The sequence below is a fragment of the Atta colombica genome, unplaced genomic scaffold (genome assembly GCF_001594045.1).
Source record: "Atta colombica isolate Treedump-2 unplaced genomic scaffold, Acol1.0 scaffold210, whole genome shotgun sequence".
In the NCBI taxonomy this organism is placed as follows: Eukaryota; Metazoa; Arthropoda; class Insecta; order Hymenoptera; family Formicidae; genus Atta; species Atta colombica.
Genome location: NW_017259306.1, coordinates 1,906,222 through 1,934,126, shown reverse-complemented (window position 1 = coordinate 1,934,126; position 27,905 = coordinate 1,906,222). Strand labels below are relative to the sequence as shown.

Genomic DNA, 27,905 nt, shown 5'->3' with positions numbered 1-27,905 from the left:
TACTAGAAATGTAGTCCCAATTTTAATAAAGTCTACAGCAACATGCCATACATTTTTTTTCTATTAGATCGCATATACTCCAACGGTACGGGATCTCAGCGATCTTGTGTGCTGTTACTGCGCAAGAACCAGTACATTTATTGCATTTCGCTTTCTCTCCGCTCGAGAACATTCTCGCATGCCTGTCTTTCGTTTCCTACCTTCGTGATCGCAAAAAGTTGCGGCGCCTCGACGCGGGGCGCCACCAGTGGCGCAGACTGGGGCCTTATAGTGCCGCGCCAATGGCAGCCTTGACAAATACATGATGGCCGTTGCCACCGAATAGTGTAACGCGTACATAGTACTGTCGTGTAACTGAAAAGTTTATTATTTTCAGTGGAGTATCGTCGTCGCGCGTGCTCCGTGTGCGTTGTTTTCCTCTCGGCGAGGTGCGGCGGATCGCGCCGAAACGCGAGATCGCGTGCAGCGAGATCGCGCGCGAGCGTGAAAATTCCCAGGAGGAAAACACGGGGTGGCAAAACCGCGTTCGCGTAGGTAATATTGACAATTTTTCGTCACGACGCTACGCGCATTTTTGCGCGTCGGCCGCCAAACGCGCGCGTCGCCGCGTCGCACACCGGCACCCTCGTCCTACCGGAGATCGTGATTTTACCCGAATCCCAGCGTTTTCTTTTGTTTACGCCTTGTCAGTCGGGCCTTTTGTTGTGTGCAATCCGCGCGCCGCTTGCACCCGTGAGTGAGAGTGAGCCGTGTGTGATTCTCAATTCGTATGCGTGTGTTGGTGGCTTGTGTGGCACGTATCTCGCACACAGGCGCGCACAGTTATAACCTCAAAATATGTTTCCAGCTGGCGAATTCTCGTACGAACCTCTCGAAATGTTTCACCGGGATCCTTCAGCCCCTTAGAATTATTGTATAGGCTGAAGAGATCACCACTGTCCCGAAATACAGCGGTTCTCGTCCGCTCGTGACATGTTGCACTGTTTCTCAGATCTCTCGCGTACCCCCCAAGGCGAACCCGAGAATATCGCGATTCAGGCCAATTTAATCGCGATAGAATTCGCGGAGAGCGTCTAGACTATTCGACTTTTTGCATAAATACTCTATTCGTGATAGTTAATGAAGTCTCCGCTTTTTCTTTGCAGAACTCAAATCGGTAGCAAAACCTGTGTCAGTAGAAAGCCTAGTGTGCTTAGCGACGTAAATGACATTTTTATTGAGAGAAAACGATTATTCCGACTGATATCTTGTGAGTAAAGGCATATAGTTATGATATTACACTCACAACAATTGATAAGTATTCAATAATGTCTGTGGGTTACTTCCTGGACTTGGGATAGCGCGTGACACAAATGAATTGTTACTTGTTGCTAAGTACTGTTAATATCATTCTCTGTGCATATCTCGAATGTGTTGTCATGGACAAATGTAGTGACGCTACATTTATAAATGGATAAGATCCTGCAGCAGATGCATTTTAAATATAAGTCAGGATATATTCACAATGCAATTGTACAATTGTTTTTTAATGGATAAAGTAGTTCGAGAGAGAACTACTTTCTATGTACTACGAAGCAATGCCTATAACGGCCATGAATGGTTAGTTCTGAAGCAAGATTTTTAAAGGTGACAATATACTTGGATACAAGTATATTTTAGAATTGACACAGTGTTGCCTGAGCTTCGGAAGAAATTGTATGCATGACAGGAACAGGAGACGTAGGTCGCAGACGTGTTGAGTGGCGCCGAAACGCAAATATTGTTCTCTATAACTGTTGAATAATTTTGGTAAATATGTGTATTAATAATATATATATATTTTTTTTTTATTTAATGAATAAATGATTTCTCAGATATTAAATATAATCATTAAAGATACAATTTCGACTGTTATGATTTATTTTCTTTTGGTTCTGTTTTCATATGTATCTCAGATATTAAATATAATCATTAAAGATACAACTTTGACTGTTATAGTTTATTGGTTCTATTTTTTACATGTATGTTCAATAAGATTTTTTTATTATTAAATATAAAATATCTTGAATACTTTTATTAAACACATTTTAACTATATTTATTAAGTTGCTATTGGTTTTATTCAGTATGTATCAGTTTTATGAAATATATAATTTTTTTTTCATGCAAATTAAGATCTGATTACTGATAGTTACAGTCATTTGTATATTATGTTTATTTTATAAAATAATTTCTCATAGATCTCTGAACTTGTAAAATGAATGAAATGGTATTTTATATATTAATAGGAAAGAACCAAATAAGCTGGATAGGTGGCTAGACGCTACCCATAGTAAAGAGGGGCTGCGTGGGCATGCAGCAGCCTCAGTCACGCCCTCTTCTTGGGGACTCAGTATCCTCTACAACTTCCCCGAATGCGCGTCATAATAATCCAGTTACTGTTTTGACCCAACAACAAGTAAGATTTTATAAAAACGTATTTGCTTGTTATTTGATGCTTTTATACATGATCTCTTTATGGATGCTTTCCATCAAGGACACAATCAGACACAGTAAATCGTTTCATCCTTGTTTAATGTAGGCAAACAACAAGGATGTAATGATTCATGTGTTACATTGTGTCTGACTGTATCCTTGCTAGAAAGCACCCTATGTATCTCTCCTTCCAAGTTAAAATATCTACAGTACAGTTATTTTATTTGAAATCTAGAAAATACAAAAAAAATCACACAAAAAATACAAAGAAAATACAAAATTAATAGATCTTTAAAAAACCCCTTGTCATTTTTATTGCAGTTGCAGCAATTACAACAATTACAAGCCCAGAATAGCAGTGGCCAGTCGCTGACATTTGCTTTGCAACAGACATCAAATAATGTAAGCTGTTTTTTATTAGCAATCATATTTTATCGATTTTCATTCTAAAAAATATCATTCTAATGTCATTACTTATTCTTGCAGCCACAAGAGCAAGGAAATGGGTCGGCAACTGGAAATCACATAGTCTACGTAAATCAGTTGAATCAATTGAATCAGAGTACCATAAATCCCTCGGGGACTGGTATGGGCCTACCCCCGGCCACCCCCACTTTTGGGGTGGGCCTTAATATGGGATTGCCACTATCACTTCTAAATACCAGTCTTACATCTCTCACATCCAATGTTATCACCACATCAAATCCTCTGCTGAATTTGGGCTTGCCAAGTATAAGCACAGGGCTAACTACGATAAATCCTAGCCTGAGTCATTTAAATGCTATCAATTCCAATCTAACGTCCAATATTGGTTCAAACAATATTAATAACAGTTTGTCCAACTTGGGACAAGATTTAAATAGCATTAATACAGGAGTAAATACTGGGATAAACAGGCTCAATACAATAAATTCAAATATTAATTCTGGGCTATCTGGAGTAAATACTGGACTAACCGGTCCAAATTTAGCAAATCTAAACTCATCGAGCGTAAATCAGAATCTTACTGCATTGAATACTAATTTAACTGTCGCGAATTCCGGCGTGTCTGGTTTATCTGCAATTAATCCGAATACAAATTTGACTACTACCAGTATAAATTCTGGTGTAAATCAAGGTCTTAATCGATCTGCAAATGCCCTGGCAACTGGTTTGACGCCAACTAGTTTGAATTCTAGCAGTGCACAGTTTCCATTCCAAACGATACAGAGCATTCAGACTATTGCACCACACATTGTTGCCTCGTCAAATATAGCACATGTACCAAACTCTGCTATATCGCAACATCCTAATTCAAATATCTCAACAATCTCACAAATCTCTAATTCTGGAACTCTGACTAGTTCCAGCATATTCACAAGCACTCCCAGTGAATCGATTCATGCAACCACTGCAAATGTGAATCACGCTTCGAACGTGAATCTCACTACAAACATACCGCACCTTGGTACAATGCACCCTAATTTATCAAATATATCGACGTCAAATGTACAACATATATCCGCAAATGAACCGACCATGTCATTGAGTCATGTTTCTTCTTTAAGTTCCTCCCAGTCAACTGGATTTCAACCACAGCGACAATATTCACAGGGGATAAGCCCTGGGTTAAATGCATCAGTCGCATTAACAGGCACAACACAACCGTCGAATGTGGTCAGTACTATGAATACTGTTAAGTCTATGCAAAATATTCAAGGTCAAAACATTAGTTCGCCGGGTAGTCCGTTTTCAATACCCTTGAAAAGTCCAGCGTCTAATATAGCACCACCTACGCCGAGTCCTAGCCCTAATCGACTTTTACTTAGAAGTCCGGCTTCAAACTCGATACAGTCCAATCGGAATAGTCCAAGCCCAGTCAGCACGTCGACTTCGAACAGTAACTTTAACATGCAGATGCAAAGCCCCATGCAGAGTCCGATGAGTGTTAGCCAAATACAGAGCCCTGTACTTAGCCCGTATCCCCCTGCAAAAAGTCCTCATCTATTAAGCGGGAGTAATTCTCTCAACAATAGAAGCCCAGCACCTGGAGGTAGCCCTGGTCCACCTGTGGTAAGAATACTTGCAAAAATTTAGAAATTTAGAAATTTTGCTCTAATTTCTTATTGAAATTTAATTTCTTTTTACAATTTTAATGTAACATATATTTTAGTGATTTTGTTGAAATACCCGTTAATATCTCTAAGTTTATTTTTTTCTTTTTATGTTTCAATTTTGTTTTATTTAATGCTGTATATCTGTACATAGGAATATATTCATTATTGCAGTTAGAAATTGAAGATCTCATTTAACGATATCTCATATAACTATTGTATATTCAGACGGCTATAGTCTACATCTTTTTTCTTTTATTTATCTGCTAAGAAAGATTATGCTTTATTTACTTGCTGAGAAAGAATACAATTTTAGTAATAAAAATTAAATTATCCATTTATCTAAACATCTTTTATTTTTCATGTATTCTAGGTTAGGCCTAATACACCCATATTACAACAAGGAATGCAGGTGTTACAAATAATTCATGGTACACCACAGGGTTATCAATCTACCCCAACTCAGCTGGTGACTAGGACTCAATTATTTGGAAATCAGCAAATACAAATAGCGACGAGTAAGCCTACCAAGCAACCACCACAAATTTTGCCAAAACCACCAAATCAACAAACTAATACTTCTCAACAAAAGACACAAAGAGTTACTACTACAATTACAAATCAGGTATGATTTTATTTTTAATTGCTGTATTGAATTACTTATATGCAATATATACATGATATTCAGCTATAATTCCAGTCTAATCTACCTTAATCTAGCCTAATCTTATCAAATCTATTCCATATAAAATATATAATCTATGAAATATTCTTTGTGTGTGTGTGTGTGTGTGTGTGTTATAAAAAAACTTAATCTTGTTTGATACAGTGTTTATTTTAATTCTGTTTATAATCTCTTGGCTTTTTAATATTTTACAATATCATAAGATTTTATATTATACATTAAAGGATATTACTTTTTTTTATAGGTAACCCAACAGAGTCAACCACAAATTGTTCTTGCTGGACCACAACCAAGTCCTACTACAGCAACAATGATCCCAACAGCACAGGGTTTATTACTGAATCAGGTATATTATTATAATATATAATAATATGTTTGTTCTCAATATGTTGTTTCTCAATTACGTTTGCCATTTGCATATTCATTATGTAATTACATAAAAATATATATATCATGCTGTTATTATATGAGAAGTTACTGCGATGTGCTTTATATTTATTATAATTGCTTACATGCATTTCTATTATCATAAAAAGTTGCTTTTATGCTTCATATATTTATCACCTTTGGTACATAGGTATTGCCGTCTACCGCACCTGTTATTGTACAGCAAGGCGTACAACCGGGAGGCGTTCAACTCATATTAAGGACGCCAGCAGGCGCGCAGCAACAAACGCATACCGCACAGGTGATGGTTTCATCCATTCATTCTCTCTCACACATCTTCATATTCGCATTCATAATCATCGCTTAAATTTTCATAAATATTAAAATGATTTGCATTTGTTGAAAAAAAAATCATAAAAATTTTTATTCTTATTAAGAATCATGAAAATTATTTCTAAATAATTTAACAAATGTTTGTATTTTAAATATATGCTAAATATAAACTCACAAACTTATTTTTAATTTTTTTAATTTTTTTTATTTATAACTTTTTTACTTGCATTGATTTAAATTATATTAAAAGATAAAGTTCAAATTAATTCTGTCATAACAAATTATGTAATTTACACAAAATGAATAATAATATTTAGAATTCACGTGTGATAATATCTCTTAAATATTTGCATGAAATTTATAGCATATGATAAAAAATATAAAATAAGAAATAAATTAAGTATTTAAAATTCTAATTACAGTTAACACAACAACAACACTTGGTAAGGGTTGTCACAGCACAAGGTATGCAACTGCAAGGGATTACGCCCACATTCTTTGCTGTACCAAACGGATTTCCTTCAACTGCATCTCCAGTAATAAGGCATACTCCATCTAGTCCTGCACCAGGCAAGTTATCACATATTGCAGTAAAATGAATTTTGATTATGTATAATATCACATACAAATGCACAGTTAATACATGTATAGAATAAGTTAACAGAAATAAAATACATAAATATTTCTTTTGATTTGAAAATAATAAAACATAGAAAAAATAATATTTGTATAAGTTTATATGAAAAGTATTGTATAACATAATTGTTAAAAAATAATGTAGATAATAATTTAATTGTAAGAATTTAGCTTTTTATGTTATTTACATTAAACACTTAGAAATATTTAAAAATATACAAAATTATTTAGATCGCATTTCTTCATGTCTTTGAATTTAAAAAATATAACTTTAAAAAATACAAAAAAAAGTGCAATTATTAATCAGAACCACAGTATTTATAAAACTGTGTTCCAATCTTATCGTATGCGAATTCTTTATTAAATAACAAATTAATCAGATGTTTCAACCTTTAGCTTTTAGAATAACTGTAAATTTAAGCCATTTATTTGTAAATATTATCTCTGATATTAATTTCTTATTTAATATTTAATTAATCTTATTTAATTTCTCCTGATCTTAATATCTTAATATCTAATTATCCTAATTGAATTCAAGAAGTCTTAAATCTGTGATCAGTAATTACGGAATATAATATTGATGTTTCTAGTTATATGACTTTTGTATTTATTTAATCTAGTCTTTAGCAATCTTTCCGTTAATCATAAAATATTACTGTCTTATCATATTTTTCAATTCGATAAAAAAAATTTACAGCTAATTCTGGGACTACCAATCCTATCGTAATCCAGAATGCTATGGTACAAAGTCCTCAATCGCAAATTTCACAAGTTACATCTGGCAATACAACTGGCAATACTTCGTGTACACAACCTGTGTCGGAACAAAATCTGCTGCCACCTCCTAAGAAGAAAGCGAAAAAGAAGAAAAAAGCTAAACGAAAAGATGATGAACCGAAGTTAGATCTCGCCCGTATTATAAAGATATCGGGTATAGGGGACGATGATGATATTTTTGATTCTGAGCTGACAACTGAACCCGAGATTCCTTGTCAAGTACAGCAAAATGAAACTACATCTGGCCAATCTTTCGGGCAATTTTCATCGCAAGGGACAGTTCCTGTTAGCTCTACTCTAACTCAAGTACCTGGAACAAACACAACGAACACGCAAACTTCTGTAGCGCAGCCGCTTAACAATCAACTTGTCACCCAACTTCAGATGCCTGTACAAAATTCGTTAACGGGACAGTTTCGCTTATCAATTGGAGAAGATGGAAAACAACTTATTTTACATCATACCCCCGATCCTAATCAACCTGAAATAGATTCGGCTACCGCGCAAGCTTTAATACGATCTCTGACTCAAGGTAGCGGACAAAACTCTCAGATTATCTCGCAATTTTTCAGCCAATCGCAAAGTACGTCACAATCTACTCAAAATACAACTCAGCAGAGACAAAAATACGTGAAATCTCCTTTAACTAGTGGAAATCAAGCTTCAACTATAAGTTCTACATGCTCGCAAAATGTCACTTGTACTACTAGTCCGCATCATGGTCAGATATGTTCGAAAGCGATTAATCAACAGAAGAATATAAATGTTGTTCCTCAAGAGACTAATTCACTACCTAATCTCTGCGTTCAAAGTAACCTCGGATCTTTACAAGAGACACAAACATCAAAGAATATCAATGTACAAAATCTGATGCAAATTAAGAATGTTCATCCTACATTATCACAAACAAGCAATAATACTCCTCTGAATGCTCCAGATGTTTTATCTACAAAGTCTTCACCTACTGTATTTGGCATTCAAAGTCCTCGAATATCTAATGCAAGGCAAACAAATTCAAATCAACAGAATTCCAATCTTTCTCTACAAAAGTCTAGTCAGGCACGACTCATGAATACTTGCGTAACAAATGTACGACAAAAAATGGGAAAGCAGTCACAGCGACAACATGTACAGAAATCATTACCTTGTACTTCAATAGCACAAAACGATCATATGACTAAGACTAATCACAGTCTTCAGCGAACGAATCAACAAGAAACTCTAACACTACAGCAGGAATCACCATTATTTCAACATAATCAACAAATTACTGCACAAACTGTACAAACTCAAAATGTACAACAAATATTTGAACAAAATTTACAGAGCTCAAACATACATCATAATTCCATGAATATATTACAACAACAAAGTTCTTGTAACACTATGCAACAACACGATACTATGAATGTTTTACATTCAAGTATACAACAAAATACGATTAATGTATTACAAAATACAGCTGGTAATGTTCAAAATATGGAACAAAATTTGCAATCAGGTATCAAAGACTTAACTCATGCACAGCAGAATGTTATGACTAGTTTGCAACAACAAAATACATCTGCTGTTTTACATAACACGAGTGTCCAACAAAATGTGAATGTTCAGCAACAAAAAGTAGTGACAGCAAATACCTTCTCTTCCGTTAATGCACATCACTTTGAGTCTCAGAACTCGGCTAATGTCATACAGCAAGGAATCAATACACAACAAAACAATCAGAATCAGAATATATTGATCACAAACACTCCTGCCTCTAATACTTCTAATATCACTCAACAAAATGAATCTCAAAATGTCGAATCCCAGAGTGCAAATATATTAAATTCAGCAGCGAACAATATATTAAATAACGCACCTAAAATTACTCCTGAAATTTTAAATGCGTTAAGAAACTTGAATCCTAACGATCAACTACTGATCGCAAATGCGAATGGCCAGATGCAGGTAATCAGTCAGCAACTCTTGCAACAACTTTTGGCTGGACAATTAAACGCGCCAAATCAGACACAGAATCAAAACCAAACGCAGAAGATAGTAATTGGCGAGCCAGATGCAAGTAATCAGAACTTGCAAGGAGTTCAGATCAACACTCCAACGAGTCAAATAATTGTGAATAGTTCTGGTGGCGCTCCAACAATTCAAAATAATATTCAGAACATCGTGGTGCAAGCTGCACCATCCCAGATGCCTCAACATATACAAATTCAAAATTCTGGCTTTCCTAATCAATTTATTGACAACTTAAATCAACAACAAATTAGGAATTTGGGCAACAATCAACCAAAGAAAGCGAAAGTTGTGAAAAAGAAAGTTGCTGGTACTGCTCAAAACATTGTAAACTCACAGGTAAATGCATTTTATTTCTATATTTCCCAATCTTTTATCTATTTTTTTTCGGTATAAATTGTTGTTGTTCTATTCTAAAAATTTATTACAAAATTTATCTCTTATTTATCCTATTTTTCATCGAAAAAATCTATTTTCATTTTTTAGACAAAGACAGCAACTGTTACTCGACCAACAATGGTTACAGCGAATACATCTAATTTACAAAAAGTTGACAATTCTAATAAAACAAACCCAACGATATCTCATAATACAAATCTTACTAAAAGCGAATCGACTCAAATCATTACCAATGGTCCATTGGTTTCGACTTCTGCCAGCAGCCATGTATCAGTTCCCTCAAACGGTCAAATGCTACAAAGAGTACAAACTATTCAGTTACCTGCTCAATTGCAGCAATCGCTGAAAAATATTCAGTCACAAATTCAAGCTATTTCATCTCGAAAACCTCATGATCAAACAGCATTGAATAAATTACACAAGGAACAATCAAAGATAATATCCCTTGGGAAAGTCATTAGCACTACTACACAATCTGTCAATAGCGTAAGTATATTTAAGTTGTAACAATAAAATATAATCATCAATAAAATATGAAATATTTAATATTTGTTTAATATTTGTAACGAAATATATATATTTTTTCTGCATAGACTGCCGAAACAACATTCAGTGTAAATGTAGTTTCAACCGTTGCATCAAATATTCATTCACAAAATTCATTCAAGAATCAGACATCAGCGGCGCAAACACAAACACAAACGCAAACTTCCATTCCTACTATGCCAGCAACATCTCAAACTCTAAGTCCAACCACGTCTGTAACAATGCCGACTAGCTCCAATAATAATTACATTAACAATATCACGGTAAGCAGAATATTGGAAATATATATATTGTTTTCATTTATAAAAATATATTTTATGCACAGAAACTAGACATCATGACATTATATTTTATAACATAATTACAGATGCCGCAAAGTGTACAAGGACAACAGTCAAGTATGTCGAACACTGTGACACAGACTGTGCATCAAACGCACACTAAACAGCATAAGTTTTATCAGAATCACGGGACTCAGATATTGAATCCGTCCTCTGCGAACATACAAATCTTTTCACCACCGATTACTTCTGTAGCAACTCCACAATTACAGAGCAACGCACAACAATTGACCCAAGTTCAAACACAGCAGCAGTCAGGCATACAATGTCAACAACAATCGACTCAGTGTCAAACAGATCCATTGGATTTCAAACCAAATATACAGACACCGAGTCCTGTGAAGCAGGAACTCTCTTCTCCTATCCAAGTTCAAGTGCAAAGCGGCTCTCCTGCGAATCAAGTAACATCGCCTAGAATGATAAGCAAGGGAACACAAAGAATTCAGAGTCCTGTAAATACTAATGGAAGTACAGTGAAACAACTTGTCAGTCCTAACAGCAATACCAATCCCTTAATAAGTCCAAGGCAAGGCGTAAAAAGGCGTGCAACTAGCCCGATTTGTAGGCAATTGAATCGCAGCGATGTGTATGTATTGGAATATAAGTTTTTGTTACATTTAATATCATTTTCCAACATTCAATAATATTAATATTTAATTATATAATTATTTGCAGAGTGGAACAACAATTACAAATTGATCAAAATGGTGCAACCAAACCGGATATGAATACACCATTCTCAAGCAAACGTGATGCTTGCAAACGTTTAGTAAGATATCATTGTTTAAATGAGCAAGTACTAGGACCCAAGGATCTGACAAAAGCAGATGAAATATTTGAAGAGACAGCAAAACATTTATTAAGCAAATTCAACTGTATGATAAATAAATACACGTATCTTCTCCTAATGGAAAGCATGGTATGAATAATATTCAATTATTTAATAATCATATATACTAAAATAAATGTTTAATACAACTAATAATTTTTCTTATTAATTATACATGAAAAATTGATACTTAAAATATCTAAATTATTTAATTTAAAATTATAGAAAATAGTTTTCTACATTTCAAATTTTTTTCTTATTTGATATTTGAAGTAATTAACATTATCGTTACATTAACATCTTTAAAATTATAGCGCGAAGTCAGGACGTCAGAATTGATGATGATCGATAGGACTTTTGTGGCTGAAGAGCAAAGTATTCTTAATAGGTTACGAGAACAGGAAGCAAAACTTAGCGGTAACTACGCATATTATCAATTATTTTTAAATATATAATTATAAAAATAAGTATAAATTTGATTTTTCTTGGGATTACGAGTCTTCTTATTTTATTATATTTTTTGTTTATGCCCCGTAATCATTTTTACATTTTTGTGAACATGTATATTTTAAATGATTACATTTTAAAAACACATTTCTCTTTTAAAAAATGTATGTTTTGATATTTTATATATTGCGAATGAAATTACAGAAGAGTTTAAGAAGGAAGAAAAACCGTTGGTGCCAAAAGTTGAACCTGGCCTTGTGGAGGAGAATAAATCAACATTAACAACATCGTCATCTTTGATGAATGTATCTGTAAAGCGCGAGTTAGAAGATGATTTCCCAAATGATGAAATGGAATGCAAACCAGTGATTAAATCGTCAAGTAGTACTAATAATAGTGGCGATTATGACGAGTGGCTGGAAATCCAGAAAGAACTAGGTGTATATCCGTCTACTGCAGACACTTTGAAGTGTAAAAACGGCAATAACAGTGGTAGTAGTGCGTGCGCTGTTACGAGATCATCAAAAATTGAAAGAACACGAGCAAATGGCGAGTGTCTTCGTACGAATGTTGCAAATACGAATGTACCCGGTGTCTCAAACACGATTATGAAGGACGATTGCGAGCAGGATGTAAATACGTCCTTTGATAGGCGTTGGTGTAGTGCCACTGATCTTGAACGGGATTTATCGGAGGATACCGACTTGGATGGATTGGCTTTGCATTCGCAGACGCAATGTTCAAGCAGCACTGTAATGAGTAGCGAAAGTGGAAATACTGGTAACGAACATGACGAAATTAACGCGCAAGTACAGTCTGCCATTGACAGCATTCTTAATCTTAAGCAACGTCCTACGAACAGTCTATCAGGTAGCGGCAATGGTAGTTCGTCATCGCAATCAGGCGACTCGAAAGACACTGCGTTGGACCAAGCAGTCCGCAGCATTTTAGGCTCGTGACCCTCCTTTAGTAAAGTATGTTAAGAAGTGAAAGTTAATAGTTGAATCAAGCGTTCAATTAATGCATCTTAAGAATTTTAGAGAAACTATAAGTCGATTTTTCATGGTTTTTGTGGATATCACTGAGATCTACCTATCATGGGAACTATATGTTTTAGTAATAATGTCGAGCAGACTGTTTCCAATACTGCATATCTTGAAGAGCACAGATATAATTACTAAATTATTTGTATAAATCATATGCGACTTTATTATTTTATTTATACGTTATTCAGCAGAGGCAAACTGGATCGCGCATACATGTGCAGTATAATACTGAACATTTTCATCAAAGATTCTGTTTTACAATGGCAATAATTATTCATAATATACAAACATGTATACTTTCCAGTAGTCTAGCTGTAATAAAAAAAGAGCCACCGCGTAAATCTAATTTTAACAGCTGTACATGTGAATAGATTTAGATAGATAACTCGCTCAGATTTTTCAATATGCCACTTTGTAATGTAATTTTGTAAAAAGTAATTATTTAAAGCAACTTATTCCAATTTATCTGTAGTACTCGTAGACGAATCTTATGATACTTAAAAAATGGGTCGGTGAATATTGTACATACGTTTTTAAGGTATATTAATATTATTACCATAATATTATTTGTATTATTGTTATTGAGATTTATTCTCAGAATTATTATTATCATATTACCATCATTATATGATTAACACCATCATCATTGGAACATATGGGAAAAGCAAAGAGAAAGTAATAGTATAAGAGACTGCCATGTAAAATCGTGGAAAAATGCGAAATGCAAATTAATACAATATACAAGGTGATCCATTATTGGTGATGCAAAAGATGATAATCCCTTAAAAGACAAATCGTGAAAATGTCGAATAAAGTTTTTTCACAAGACTTTGTATCTCTCAGAAATAATCTCCGATAAAAATTATAGAATAAGAATAGTTTCCTCTTAGATTTATTCTTTGCAAATTAGTTATATCACCAATAACAAATCATCTTGTACAAAAAGCAGAAAGGGAATAGATAACAATTGTGCGAGTTATTTTAAATTTATTTCTATTTGACATGCAGTCTCAGTGTCAAGACGCAAAATCAAAGAGACAAAACTGTTTCTAAATAATGTATAGAGTTTTAAAATTTTTTTTAACATCACATATGGATTCATAATAGGTATGTGGGTAATCGATGGAAGTTAGAGAGTGAATGTGGAAAAAGAATCACATAATAATCACAGATCAATTGAGAATATCTATCTATATAATTATCGAAATGAGCATGCATTCCTATGATTAATGTATGATTTTATTTTTATTTTTACGTGCGAATATTTTATACAAAATATTCTACTTAAAATTAAGAAACAGTTGCTACCAGGAATTTTTTTCTGCTTTTTCTTTTAACGAAGTGATACTCCTGCAAAGTGTCATGACATTTTTCGCGAGATGCAGTTTTATTATGTGAACGCGATCATGTATTCTTTTTCTACATATATCTAAAACAACTCTCTGGAGACAGCGGAAACGAAATGTTTTCTGGCAAAAGCAATCCAAGACTGACATATACAGAAAAAAAAAACCAAGCGAAACTATGTAATGTATTACAGTAAGGAATAATAATCGTTTGTACATACATAATGTTCAATTACACTCTCGACGGCAATCGTGACTTAATTCTTCACAGATTTTAAAGTTTGGATATATTGAAATTCTTTTAATCCTAATAAATTGCCGATATTTCACGAGTATATATATATATATATGTGTGTGTGTGTGTGTGTGTGCGTGTGCGTGTGTGTGTGTGTGTGTGTGTGCGTGTGTGTATGCGTGTGTGTATGCGTGTGTGTGTGTGTTGTACATCATCCTACGTCCCTGTCTGCTGAGTTCGGATTACGTGTTCGCAAGTTTGCAATTATTACATGTTAACATGTTAACAATTTGAGATGTTAACAATACAACCGCTGACGAGAGTGAAGACAAATGGTACAGTGATAATATATTATAAATATAATTTAAAGAATATTTTATTTTCCAATCGTTTATCTCAGTATACTCAGATTTTTAAAAAAAGGTATCATTGTTTGTAACATAGTGCTATATGTGTCACAGAATTATACAATCTTGTATACAATTCAACCTGATTTCTTTTACAATATACTACTTTAAATTATTTTCACAATGATATAAACAAACAGGTGAAATAGTAATAACGAAATTTGGTACGAGCGTACGAGCTGTATAAGACAACACGCTAGTATAGTGATCGGGTACTAAATCTTATGTTCTGTGTCTTGGAGAGCGTCGATGTGCTTAACGAAATGATCATTGCATGAAGTTTTTTTAAATTGATATACGTAGTAAGGTCCAAAACGGTGCAGAAGTGTTGCGTATAAGTATCTTACATTCCGTTGTGTTTCTTTTCTTATAATCAATCAAAAAAATTCCCTGGGGATCTCAAAAAATGATAGCTGTAATCTTTTTTGTTGAACCATAGTCACGTCTCCAGTAAAAGTAATCGATTCTAAACATCTGTTCTTTGGTTGAAGTTTTATCTATCTAAAAACTCACGACAACACTTTATGCGCCCGTTACTCATTTCTTTGTACAACAGAAAGATATTCAACAATTCAACCCCCACAAGATCGATTGTTTTTGGAATGATAGCTTTCGCAGATCGACTGCGCGGAATATCAAAAGATTCCCAATTTAAATAATTTAGTACACATTCTCACATTCGAAAGAATAGAATGGAGAAAAATTTTTATATCACTCCATATAAATTATTTAATCTGTATTGGTGTAAGTCCTTCTTTGGTCAAGAATTTGATTGATACAATACTTCATCTTGAACATTTTGACATTTTGACAAACGCGACTCGTCTATTTCAAGATTAGAATTCGAGATTAAAATCACACTACTTAAAACAATGCAATTGAATACATAATAACAGTAGATGTTGAGTCGCTTGATAGCCGAAACTAAATCCAGTTTTAACGTCTCGAAGTGAGTTGGATCGAAAACTTTTGGATCTTCCTATGTAAATTTCATACTCTATGTACTTAAAAAACTGTCGTCATTTTATCTTTTCAGCTATTTTTCTCGACTGTTCTCCATCATTATAATGAGGATGACTTTATTTTTTTTTTTCGAATTTATTAAGGATAACAGCAGTGCCTAGGTCAAGGCTCGATATCAATATAATTCAGAAGAGAATTCAATTTCCTTCCAATGTAAAAAAATTGCACGAGAAGAATTAAATTAAATGCCAAACGTCGCAAGTTTGTGAATTCATAGGAATATAGGAATTACGATTGGATATAAGTTTATAATTCGAAAGAGTAATGAAAATTATAATTATTATATTTGTATTTATTTATTATCACACGTTTAAATATTTTTTATGCACGCAGATTTATACGAATACATTTATTTGATGCAATTCATTTCCGCGTTTCATTTCCTGGCCTAGATCGCCTGCTTTGTTACATGTCTCAACGAGATATAAATTTTATAAAACCGAGTAGCACGATATTAAAACGATATTTTTTATAATTGGAAATAGATTGATGAGTATAAAAATCTTTTTCGATCTTAAAACGTAATCATGAACAGAATCAGAGTAGTAATGTCATATTAAATTAATAAATATTTTAATAATTTTTAGCTAATAATATCCTTAATAAGTATTTTTATAAGAAGTTTTTTTTTCATTAACATCAGATTTTAATATTCCTATTAACATAAAAAAAAATAACGATGTTTCATAGTACTCTAAGAAGAGATTCAAGATATCGTAAAATAAGCAAAGTAATATTCATAGTTGATAATTATTCTTTCGATTACATTTTTCAATGAAAATATTTTTAAATTCTGGCTATCTTTAAACATAAAAATATTTTTAAATATTTTCCGTCAATATTTTTTTCCAATAAATTTCTATTATCTCTTAGTTTCAATAATATTAAATTGTTGCATTAATTTAATATTTCTAGTTTTATCATAAAATAATTGTGCTTCGAAAATCGAATAGTAATCGGTGCATTGTTCGAGAGCGTAAAGGCGAAAAAATTATTATTAGAAGTAAGATCTCAAGTGTTTATTCTCGAGCGAAACATCTTCGTTTCTCCATTTCAAAATGTACAATATTCCATCTTCTGAACAGAAGAGACGCGAAAGGATGCAACAGAAATAATAGATCAAAATCCTTCCTTCTGTCTTTCGAGCATTCATATATAAGTAGATTATATTATTTATAAAAATACATTTGCTGTCCCAGTAGAAGAAAAGGAAAGAATTTGCGTGGAATGAATCATGAGGAAGGAAGAGGGGTGACCACTGCGCAAATTGCGCAGGTTTGTGGGGGCTCGTGAAGGAAGACCCGCCATATGCGAATTCCAGTAACACACGTATGCATGTAGCAATCGTAAACAAATCTCTGCGCCGAATTCTCGCGGGCTCTACGACATGATCTCGTTGACGAAGATCGAAAAATCTGCAAAGGACGAGGAAGTCATCGAGGTGATAGACGATCAGAACGATCCATACGAAGTAGAGAAATGTGCTCGTTGGATCCGGACGAATGCTTTAAAACAGGTTTAAAGAATACATACGTTTTTAAAAATGACTCTTTTTTTATACTAATGTTAATAGTGTAGGATAGTATAGTTGCAGGTCTCTAAAAGATTTAGCATCGTTTTTTTTTTTCATGAATTAAAAATAAAGTTGAGGTTATGTGTCAATTTTTTAAAAACAATATCTTTTCTAGAGATGTATCATTATATTTGTTATGAGAATATTAAATGGAGAATAACCCATAACACAGTAATGATAATGTTGATCACATTGCTGAAGATATTTATTGATGGTAAATAAGATTAGGCTAAGTTAAGTTAATTGCAAACATTGCAAGTCTTTAGGAGTCTGTTTTTTATTCCTCACTAGACTGGGCTAGAATTTTTTTCTCTTCACTTTAGTCAAATACCTATTAAACGTACATCTACGTACATTTCACTTTAAGTTTCAAAAATGTGTACTTTAGCTATAAAAAAACAGATCTTAAATTATCTAATACATATATTTGATGTGAACAGTTATATAGCATATTATCTCATGGTTAGATAATTTTTGTTATATGTAATTAGAATTCTATATAACTATATGAATATATGAATATATGAATTTTGTTATTAACTAAATATCTTTTTGGAGTTGTAATGCTCTCTCATGTATTATAGGTATGTCTACAGTTTCCAGATAACTTGTTACCAAACTCGGTAGAAGTTGCGCTACGTTTAGAAAAAGAAGTAGGGCAGAAAATATATATTTTAGGGGACACGACTTGTGGTAGTTGTTGTGTCGACGAGATAACAGCGCAACACATTGATGCAGATGGCATAATACACTTTGGACACGCTTGCCTTAATCCTACCGGTCGTTTACCGATTTTTCACGTTTTACCGAGAAACCAATTGGACACGACGGAATTCGCTGACGAGTTTAAGCGAATCTTTTCCGATTGCACAAAGAAGATTGTATTTTTCTATGACGTGGCATATGCACATAAAATTGGTAAATGTTTAAAATATTGTTAGAAATAGAGAAAACTGGCGATGATGATGATGAAGGTGGAGATATAAATGTAAATTGTTATGATTACAGAATATATATATAATATATTGAAACCTATATATAAACACTTAATTTTGTCTAAATTAAATTGTACATCAAATGTGGAATATACTGATATAAAAACAAGCCCGGCCACAATTGTCTTAGGTAAAAATTATACTTTAGAAAATGGATATAAAATACAAGATTATGAAGGATTCTTTTTGGGCGAGAAAGAAAAAACTCTTGCGTTATTAGCGATGAGTATACCAGTGAAGAAGTGGTATTATTCTACAAATTGTAAAATTACCGAGTTTGAAGCATTGAATACATCTTGGTTAAAACGAAGAAGATTCTTAATAGAAAAGTTGAGAGATGCCAAAGTTGTGGGAATTGTAGTGGCCACATTGGGCATTCAAGAATATTTAACAGCTATAAACACAGTAAAAAGAATACTCAAACAAAAGAATAAAAAGTCTTATCTTCTTAGTGTAGGAAAAATAAATCCTGCCAAGCTTGCAAATTTCACGGAGGTACATCAGTTATGTATAATATAATGAAACATATTGAATTTAATTTTATCTTACTTAAATCAACGAATACTTGACTTTTATTTCAGATTGATGCTTTTGTTGTGATAGCTTGTCCAGAGAATGAAGTATTTGACTCAAGAGACTTTTTTAAACCCATACTTACGGTGTACGAAGTTGAATTAGCATTTAACAGCGCGAGAGAGTTTTCTCCACAATATTTTATGGACTTTCGGCAGATATTACCTGGTGGTTCTCACTACATCAACTTTAAGCCATCAATGGATTCGGATGTCTCTCTCATTACTAGTAAAGTTAGAAATTGTGAGAATGATACTTTATGTACAGATCAAATGAATGCTCTGACAGTTCGTTCATCAGGTATATTCAATTTATTTAAATAAAAAGAAATTTTAAGAAATTAATAAGATATAAAATAAGATATAAAAACTGCAATCTTGAAATCATATCATTATTTTTAATAAGAAATTATTTAATCTTTGGCCACATTAATTCATTTCTGGCAGATCAAAGAGATATGTTTTTTTTTCACATTTTATGATTACTTTTACTAAAGAATTTTTGTTTAAGGATTAAATTTTTTTATATGTTTATATTTTCTGTGTAAGCAATTTAATAATTTAAAGTGATTTTATGTAGACTGCAACAATTATTATATAGCAATTCTTTTATTAGGTACTGTTGCTATTGGTAAGGCTGGAGCTCAATATTTACAAGAAAGATCTTGGAAAGGTGTCGAACAAAGATTAGGTGAAGATCCTGTACAACCAGCAGAAACTGGTCGCATTGGATTAGCGTGGGAGTATACGAATGAAACGTTAAAAACAGATAATCATAACGCACAAATAGAATAAATATACTTCTACGTAGAGAATTTTCATCCATTCTTTTTTCCTGAAGTTTTTCGTCTCCTGAAAAATTTAAATTTTCAAAATTTAGCAAAATATCAAAGGTATAATCAAATGTAACATCAATTAATTTATCAAAAAATGAGAGAGAGAGAGAGAGAGAGAGAGAGAGAGAGAGAGAGAGAGAGAGAGATAAGTTCCAGAATTTCTATAATTTAAGTCGTAACTTTGAAAATTTAAATTTTCAAAAAATAGATAAAGAATCAAAAGGATATTAAATAAGAATTGATACGCCAAAATGAGAGAACAGCGATTAAAAAAATTTTTAGAATTTTCAATCCGCGCATTTGAACTACAAAAATGTTTTAAAACTGACCCATTCAAGTATCTAGAAAATATAATCAATGACATAATGATTTAGTAATTAATAGAATAAGTAGGATGGCAATAAAAACTCCAAGTATTTCAATTTTATAACCATAACTCTGTTTCTAACATCATTCCTTATATTTTTACATTTTATCAATGATATAATATTAAAAAATCAAGGTAAAGATAAAAAAGTAACTATTCTTTCAATAAATATTCCCGCTTAGCAGTGTTCCAAGATACAAACAAAGCATAAGTAAAAATACAAAAATATCCTTTTTTATATTTTTCTATCAACAAAAGATTATTATTATTATAATAATATCAAAAATTATTCTATATAATACACACAAGGAATCTTGTATAAATAATAATAATAATAATCTAGGGAATTTTTTTATGTCTGTAAAGACTGGCGGCTGAGTCAGCTGTTATCTTGAACATTCTAATTCACTAGTCACACGTCAGAATTTTCACAACTTTCCGAGTTCTAACAAAACATAGACAAAAAGAGAAAAAGAGAGAAAGCTGCAAAGCTGTCTTCTGCTACCTGCAAGATAATGGTACACCGTTGAGAAATGACATTTCGATCACGTTTCGTACTGTCGTGCAGTTGGAGTCTCGTCGTTGGGATCTTATTGTTGTGTGGTATATCGCGACATGTGTCATACGGCGAGGACACAACTAACCTAAATACAAGCGGGATCGTCACCGAGAACAAGATCACGTTCACGGTGACGAACGCTCCGGTCATTCCGAATGTCACAACAAACGTGAACATATCACCTGAAGTATCTAGCACAGCGCAATCTGCGAATAGTACAAGCTACGTTGTCAGTTACAATGCTAGTTCAACAACTACGAAACCGCCATCATTACCATCCGCAAGCACGGCGCAACCTGACAATGTTGCAAGCGACCAGACGACCGAGAGGAGCAGTGCGACACCGCCAAGTTCCATCAATGACAAGAACATAACAGATATCTCTGTATCATCGCAGAGTCCAGATGCTGTCAATTCAACCAATGCTACTACGACTACAGCCGCTCCAGCAGAACCAGTCCTGCCTGACAAGGGCTCTGCTGAAGAGGAGCACAACAGCTCCATGTCTATATTCTTTGTACTATGCGTCCTAGCGCTAGGCATATTGTTAATACATCTGATGCTGCAGACTAATTTCCAGTACCTTCCCGAGTCGGTGGTGATCGTTTTCCTAGGTGCTGCGATTGGCATGATCATAAACCTCATGTCACATCAGAATATTGCAAACTGGAGGAAGGAGGAAGCCTTCTCACCGACCGCATTTTTCCTAGTCTTACTTCCACCCATCATCTTTGAATCAGGATATAATCTGCATAAGGGAAACTTCTTTCAGAATATTGGCAGTATCATGGTATTTGCCATCTTTGGAACGGCCATCTCTGCATTTGTCATCGGTGCTGGAATATATCTTCTCGGTCTGGCAAAAGTGGCATACAAGCTTAGCTTCGTTGAGAGCTTCGCCTTTGGGTCGTTAATATCAGCGGTAGATCCAGTCGCCACCGTTGCGATTTTTCATGCTCTGGATGTTGATCCAGTTCTGAACATGTTAGTCTTTGGAGAATCAATTCTCAACGATGCTATTTCTATCGTATTGACCACCTCCGTCCTAGAGTCTAACAACGCGGCGACGACCAGCGAGGCTATCATACTTGGTCTGAATCGATTTTGCCTCATGTTCTTCGCATCTGCGGGTATTGGCGTGGTATTCGCTTTAATAAGCGCGTTGCTGTTGAAGCATGTAGACCTCAGGAAAAATCCATCTTTGGAGTTTGGCATAATGTTAGTGTTTACATATGCTCCATATGTTTTAGCAGAAGGCATACAACTGTCAGGTAAACATTTGTAATAATTATATAGAAAATTTCTTGATTATGACTGCTACTTTATTTACTGTATACTAATTCATTGTTGCAGGAATTATGGCAATTCTATTCAATGGAATAGTCATGTCGCACTATACACATTTCAATTTGTCAACTGTTACGCAGATTACAATGCAGCAGACAATGCGAACTTTAGCATTCATTGCTGAGACCTGCGTTTTTGCATACTTGGGATTAGCATTATTCAGCTTTAGACATAGGGTATTGTATAATAAGAATATGGTATAATATATTCGAATAGTCCTTAAATGTTTTTAATTAAATTCTAATTTTTAATTAATTTCTTTTTTTTTTTAATATTTGTTTGATATTTTTTTTTAATATTAGTTTGAGCCAGCATTAGTCGTTTGGTCTGTGATCTTGTGCCTGATCGGAAGAGCTGCCAATATCTTTCCATTGGCCTTACTCGTTAATCGTTTCCGCGAGCATCAAATCACGAGGAAAATGATGTTCATCATGTGGTTTAGTGGCCTGCGCGGTGCTATTTCGTACGCATTGTCACTCCATTTAGATTTCAGCGATGAAACACGCCACGTTATTATAACAACGACGCTTATCATCGTATTGTTCACAACTTTAATATTCGGTGGATCCACTATGCCTCTATTGAAATTTTTAAGGGCCGAAAAGAAGCAGAAAAACAACAGCAGGCGGAAGAAAAAGGATAAGGAAGTTACATTGAGCAAAACAAGAGAATGGGTAATTTAAAAAGTCTTACGGTACAAATAATTAATATACAAAATCTTTGTGTAGATAATACATTATTTTTCTATCTATAGGGACAAACCATTGATTCCGAACACTTGTCGGAACTCACGGAGGAGGAAATGGAAGTATCCTTCTTGCAATCGCGAATTCGTGGTTTCGCAAGATGGGATCTGAAATTTTTCATTCCGTTCTTCACGAGACGATTCACACAGGAAGAGTTGAAGGACTGTAAATCACAGATGACAGATTTGACGAATCAATGGTACCAAGCAATCAGAATCAGTCCAATAGAATCGGATGACGAAGCGACTACGGCATCAACCGCACAATTGAATTTGAATATCACTGGAACAGCTAAGGAACAACCGCGCGGGAAGGAGAAGAACGGACGTCCTAGACATGGGTCTATATTAAGTATTTAATTTATTTTGTGTGTGTATGGTGTGTCCTTAAGTGTGCTGAACTATGTGCTTTTAAATTATATTGCCTGTAAATGGGTGTATATATAAATATTATTAATAATACTATTAAATCTATAACAGTATAACAGTATAAATATTTTCACAAGAATAAGAATTCGTTTTCATTAAAGCTGCAAACATTACTCTATTCTAACGAACTGACTTTTACGATTTTCTCTATTTAAAGTTAGTACAGAATTTCTCTTTGACTTTAAATTTGCTTAATATTATTACATAACGTTTTATTAATTAATGCACTTCATTGATATATTTGAATGACATATAGAAAGTTATTTCATATAATTTGCTAATTATTTCTATAGTTTGTGGACAACTATATGGAAAGAGAAAGAGTAGTGGAACATTGTCAGTTTGCACAGCTAATTCTATAATATACAGCTACAATATGAGTGAAATTTTTCTAAGATGTTAATAATTGTCCCTTGTATATCATATTTTTGTAATTTATTTGTTTCCGCCTAATATTTACACGCATTTATATAATTACAAATTGTTATATTATTGCTTATATAGTGAACAACAGTGTATTGTCCAATATGCTTGCCTTAAAAGCAGCTTGGCAACGGTGATGGACAGTAAATTGATCTCAGCAAGATCGTAAAAAATTAACAAAAGTATTATTAATTTGCAGAGCTGAGGAGGATTGGTCTGATTAAAGTCCAACTTATTCCACAAATATATTTTTTCCTGTGGATTATATTAATCTCTTATTCCAATGTAATTTTTTAATCGAATAATATCGAATAATACTTGTTGAATTAATGAAGATTGTTTAAACTATTTAGAGATTATATGATCTGATACTTTCGTTAACATTAGAGATATATATACAAATAACAAGTTTCTATTTATGTTAATCTTGTTGTGCATATTTGTAATTATTCTAAAATTAAATTGTACATGAAAGTAAAATTATAATAACCAGAAAACAATGAAGTCTGTCACGGAATGTGCCGATAGTAATATTGCATATTTTATTTATTTAATATTATTTACCAATCATACAATTATATAATTATATATTAATAACTTATTAGTTACTTCAATAACTGATAAACTATTCGATAATCTAATAAGCTATTCGAAAAGAACTTGATAAAATTAACATAAATAACGGTAAATTGATTGAAATAATTTACAACAGCCTCTTCTTATTATCTCTTTCACAAAATTTTAATCTTGTAAAAAAAGTATATTGTTATCTATATTAGTATAATGTTTATGCCAATATTTGTTAGTATTTATGATATGAAATTGATTATACATTGACCTCGCCAAAGTATTGTAGCCTTGAAAGTATTTAATTTGAATGAACAGAGAAAATGTAAGAAATTAGAATTAAAAGGATCCATTTCCTATTAATTACCTGCGATGATATTATTGTGAAGAGGAAATACGTATATCATGTGAAAAGTTACCAGCACGTGTTTCGTATCATATCATTTGTGGGAGGAATGTGTTATCTTCTTCCTTTAGGCCGAGCGTTAACCCAGCTGAATTTTGTAGTTAGAAACCAGCTGGCAGAAAATATGCGAGTATATATCCTACGTTCTACTGTTAAGAATAATCATGTGAAATATAACCGATTACATTTGTCAGGCAATACAAGTTCATTCTGTAACTAATGATATACAAGCGGGAAAGTATATTCAAGGAATTGCGGAACGAATTTCGTTAAAGTATTCTCTTATTCTCTTCGTCCAATATTCGAAAGATGCATATATAAATTAAGAAAAACGTGAACATATTGTACATTACACTTTGTACGATCGTAGTCACATCGAGGGACAATAAAGGTGATATAATTTGTGATATACATATATAATAATAAACTCACGTAAAGCAAGACTTCAAGCTGTTGTTTTTCTACCTTAAATAATGGATGATAAGTGGAAAAAAAAAGAGAACCAATTTATTTTGTTGCGAATTTATTTTCCATGTTATATATCGTTCTCTCTCAGATGGGGGGGGGGGTAGGGGAGGGTACATGGTTATCTGTTATTTTTTTATTCTTTACGGCAGGGCACATAACGGAGGCAGCGTCTAAACATCAAATCCATTTATTCGTTCGATTCGTTATGGCTATTTTATTATGCTCTAGTTCTTAACGCTTCGCACGGTCGTTACATCGAGTGACTGGAGCACGAGACATTAGCGTACAATAGATTCGCAATGATTATATTAGGTATTTTTGTTTTTCTCTTTCTTGAGCCTTTCCATAAGCGTCGTGATCCACTAAAGATATCCGAAGGGAAGAGTGCGTTTTAATTATATGATACGCTCGCATGAATGATGATTTAACATATCTTCGAATATTCATTCGAACATTAGTGTAGAAGAAAAAGTTTCAGTTGGATCAGGAGAAATTTATAGAAATTTGCTAACGTAAAATGGATTATGCGACTAGGAAAGGAATGATTCCACGAATAAGTTCGAAAACGAATCTTTCTTCACTCCAAACATAATCTTGTAACTAAATGCCGAACGAAACGCGCTTAAACATGTGAAATTTCGAAATCAATTCGCTTATTATTTGCAGAAAAACCCAATGATGACGCGTGCCCCGAGTGATGTCTCCCGTTCCTCCGCATCTCCCAGATATGTGACGCGATCAGGCGGATTAATTAGCCAATCAAGCGTTCTCTTCGGTCCTCTCGCGAGAGGATTCGATCACCCAGCCGGTACAAAGGACATATTTTTATCGAGCTAATCTGGGATATTGTCTAGAAGAAGAGCATGACAACAACACCGTTCTGCTTTCCCTGTCCCGTTGCTCCAGTCGTTTTTCTCGCGACGCATCGTCCAAGTTCAATTCGCTGTAACTTGCATGTCCCGTTTTTGTCGGCTCGATGAACTTCTAAAGATGATCGTCACGTATCGCGGACGCCTACACGCGTCTCTATCGATAGTTTTTACACCCGTTTTATTAAAACGTCCGTCGCACGGCGGGATCTCGTGGATCTACCGGCGATCGCAAATTGGCTAAGCATGCAGAGTTTAAATGGCTCTCTATAACGCTACGAGACCAGTATGACTATGTACCAATCAGTGAGATAATAATAATATTATCGTACGCCACACAATTTCGCGTCTCCCTTTCTTCTTTATCTCCCTTTTTCGTTCTTGCTCTCGCGCGCGTACAATCCAATATCTTCTCAGATTCTATCTGGTTCTGATATATAATTGCTGTACATTTTAATGTCATGACTCGTTCGGAAAGGTCTCTGCCAACCCCTCCGCGGTTTAATCGCCAAATGATTGATCGTCTAAATATGCGAACGCTCTTCTAAAAATGTGCAAAACCCCCGCACCGGGTTTATCCGCAATATTTACAGTATCTCGCGCGCATTGTGACTTACATGTAATAAAACTTGGTGTTTGATAGCAAAGCATTCTCTCATAAAAAAAAAAAAATGTCCATTACTCGCGTTCTCCCCAACAATTCCAATATCTTAAGATTACAAAGAGGAAATCGCGCGATAAAATCCCTTCGACAATGCGCACGCAACTTATCGTCGACGTAATTTTCACTCCTCGATCAAGGCCACATTCCTCGCATTCTAATGTCGCATTTTAATGTCGTGGTATCGATACACTTCGTCGTCCTTTGAAGACTGAATAGAAGCGGATTTCCGCAACGATTTACATTTCAGTAATAATTATAATTAAGGAACGACCGACGATTCGCACAATGCAATTCCGCTATACGTTTAACGTCGTACAAGTTATTTGTTTTGCGTATTATACGCAATTATCATATTCAGAACGAGGAGGCAATCGGTATCATATTTCGCGGCTCGGTCTGCACGAGAAAAGGAATGTCGAAAGTTTATCTGAGAAGCGCACGTGCGATTACAACCGTAATCTTTGTCATGCGGGAATTTATTATTTTTAAACCGCGATATGATATCGGCTGCTCCGATCCCAAAGTATAATATTATAATTTAAATATTGGTGTATCGTATCAGATCGACATTCGAGATCTTCTCGAGCGCGATTAATATACCCGATTGAACATATCTCATTTCGTTCGGAACAACGTTTAGAATCTACCGATTAGAACATGAGTCCCTGGTGTGTGAATTTCAATATATTGGGTCCCTGTATTTATATACCACTTCCTCCCCTTTCATCCGACTGATCCCTCCATAATCATTCCATATCCGCGAATCTCTTACATTTATACATATTATGCGCGAAAGATAATCTCTCTCTATCGCAAAGGGGGGAAAAACGAAAAGAAATGGAGCACTTCGCGACTATTCTTGTCTCTCATTTCCTCTCCCTTTCTTTGCTATCTATTTCGCACAAATAAAATTATTCCGCTCGTGAGTCGGAAAAGAAGATCAATGGGGATGTCTCATACATCAAGGGCTATACACAGTTCACTCTATATTATCATTTGTTAATTAATTCCTTCTAACTATATCCTAATGCCAAGCAGCGAGTCACACCTATGTAAGTTATCGCTTCAATATATCCATGTGTTTATATA

At 34.0% G+C, this 27,905-nt stretch overlaps 3 protein-coding genes across 6 annotated transcripts; all 3 read left to right on the top strand.

Annotated features, from left to right (window-relative positions):
• Nucleotides 1-1,464: 1,464 nt before the first annotated feature.
• Nucleotides 1,465-14,280, top strand: LOC108687708 (mucin-17-like). Its single transcript, XM_018193627.1, has 15 exons — nt 1,465-1,788; nt 2,267-2,436; nt 2,775-2,855; nt 2,940-4,505; nt 4,920-5,171; nt 5,476-5,577; nt 5,809-5,919; nt 6,374-6,521; nt 7,285-9,716; nt 9,864-10,262; nt 10,370-10,585; nt 10,690-11,249; nt 11,339-11,582; nt 11,807-11,909; nt 12,144-14,280. The coding sequence occupies exons 2-15, from the start codon at nt 2,332-2,334 to the stop codon at nt 12,896-12,898; spliced, it is 7,074 nt and encodes a 2,357-aa protein (XP_018049116.1). The 5' UTR covers nt 1,465-1,788; nt 2,267-2,331; the 3' UTR covers nt 12,899-14,280.
• A 3,044-nt stretch (nt 14,281-17,324) lies between these two features.
• On the top strand, nt 17,325-19,931 carry LOC108687670 (diphthamide biosynthesis protein 2). 4 transcript variants are annotated; one of them, XM_018193574.1, is made up of 5 exons: nt 17,325-17,512; nt 18,166-18,487; nt 18,578-19,059; nt 19,146-19,437; nt 19,753-19,931. In XM_018193574.1, exons 1-5 carry the CDS (start codon nt 17,384-17,386, stop codon nt 19,929-19,931), a joined length of 1,404 nt encoding a protein of 467 aa, XP_018049063.1. In that variant the 5' UTR covers nt 17,325-17,383. The 4 variants fall into 4 exon arrangements, with proteins under 4 accessions (XP_018049063.1, XP_018049062.1, XP_018049066.1 ...); XM_018193573.1 differs by having other exon boundaries at nt 18,154-18,487; XM_018193577.1 differs by having other exon boundaries at nt 17,403-17,512; nt 18,248-18,487.
• An 832-nt stretch (nt 19,932-20,763) lies between these two features.
• On the top strand, nt 20,764-24,102 carry LOC108687649 (sodium/hydrogen exchanger 8). The gene is made up of 5 exons (XM_018193546.1): nt 20,764-22,169; nt 22,252-22,421; nt 22,548-22,919; nt 23,000-23,331; nt 24,042-24,102. The coding sequence occupies exons 1-5, from the start codon at nt 20,873-20,875 to the stop codon at nt 24,064-24,066; spliced, it is 2,196 nt and encodes a 731-aa protein (XP_018049035.1). The 5' UTR covers nt 20,764-20,872; the 3' UTR covers nt 24,067-24,102.
• Nucleotides 24,103-27,905: the final 3,803 nt, after the last annotated feature.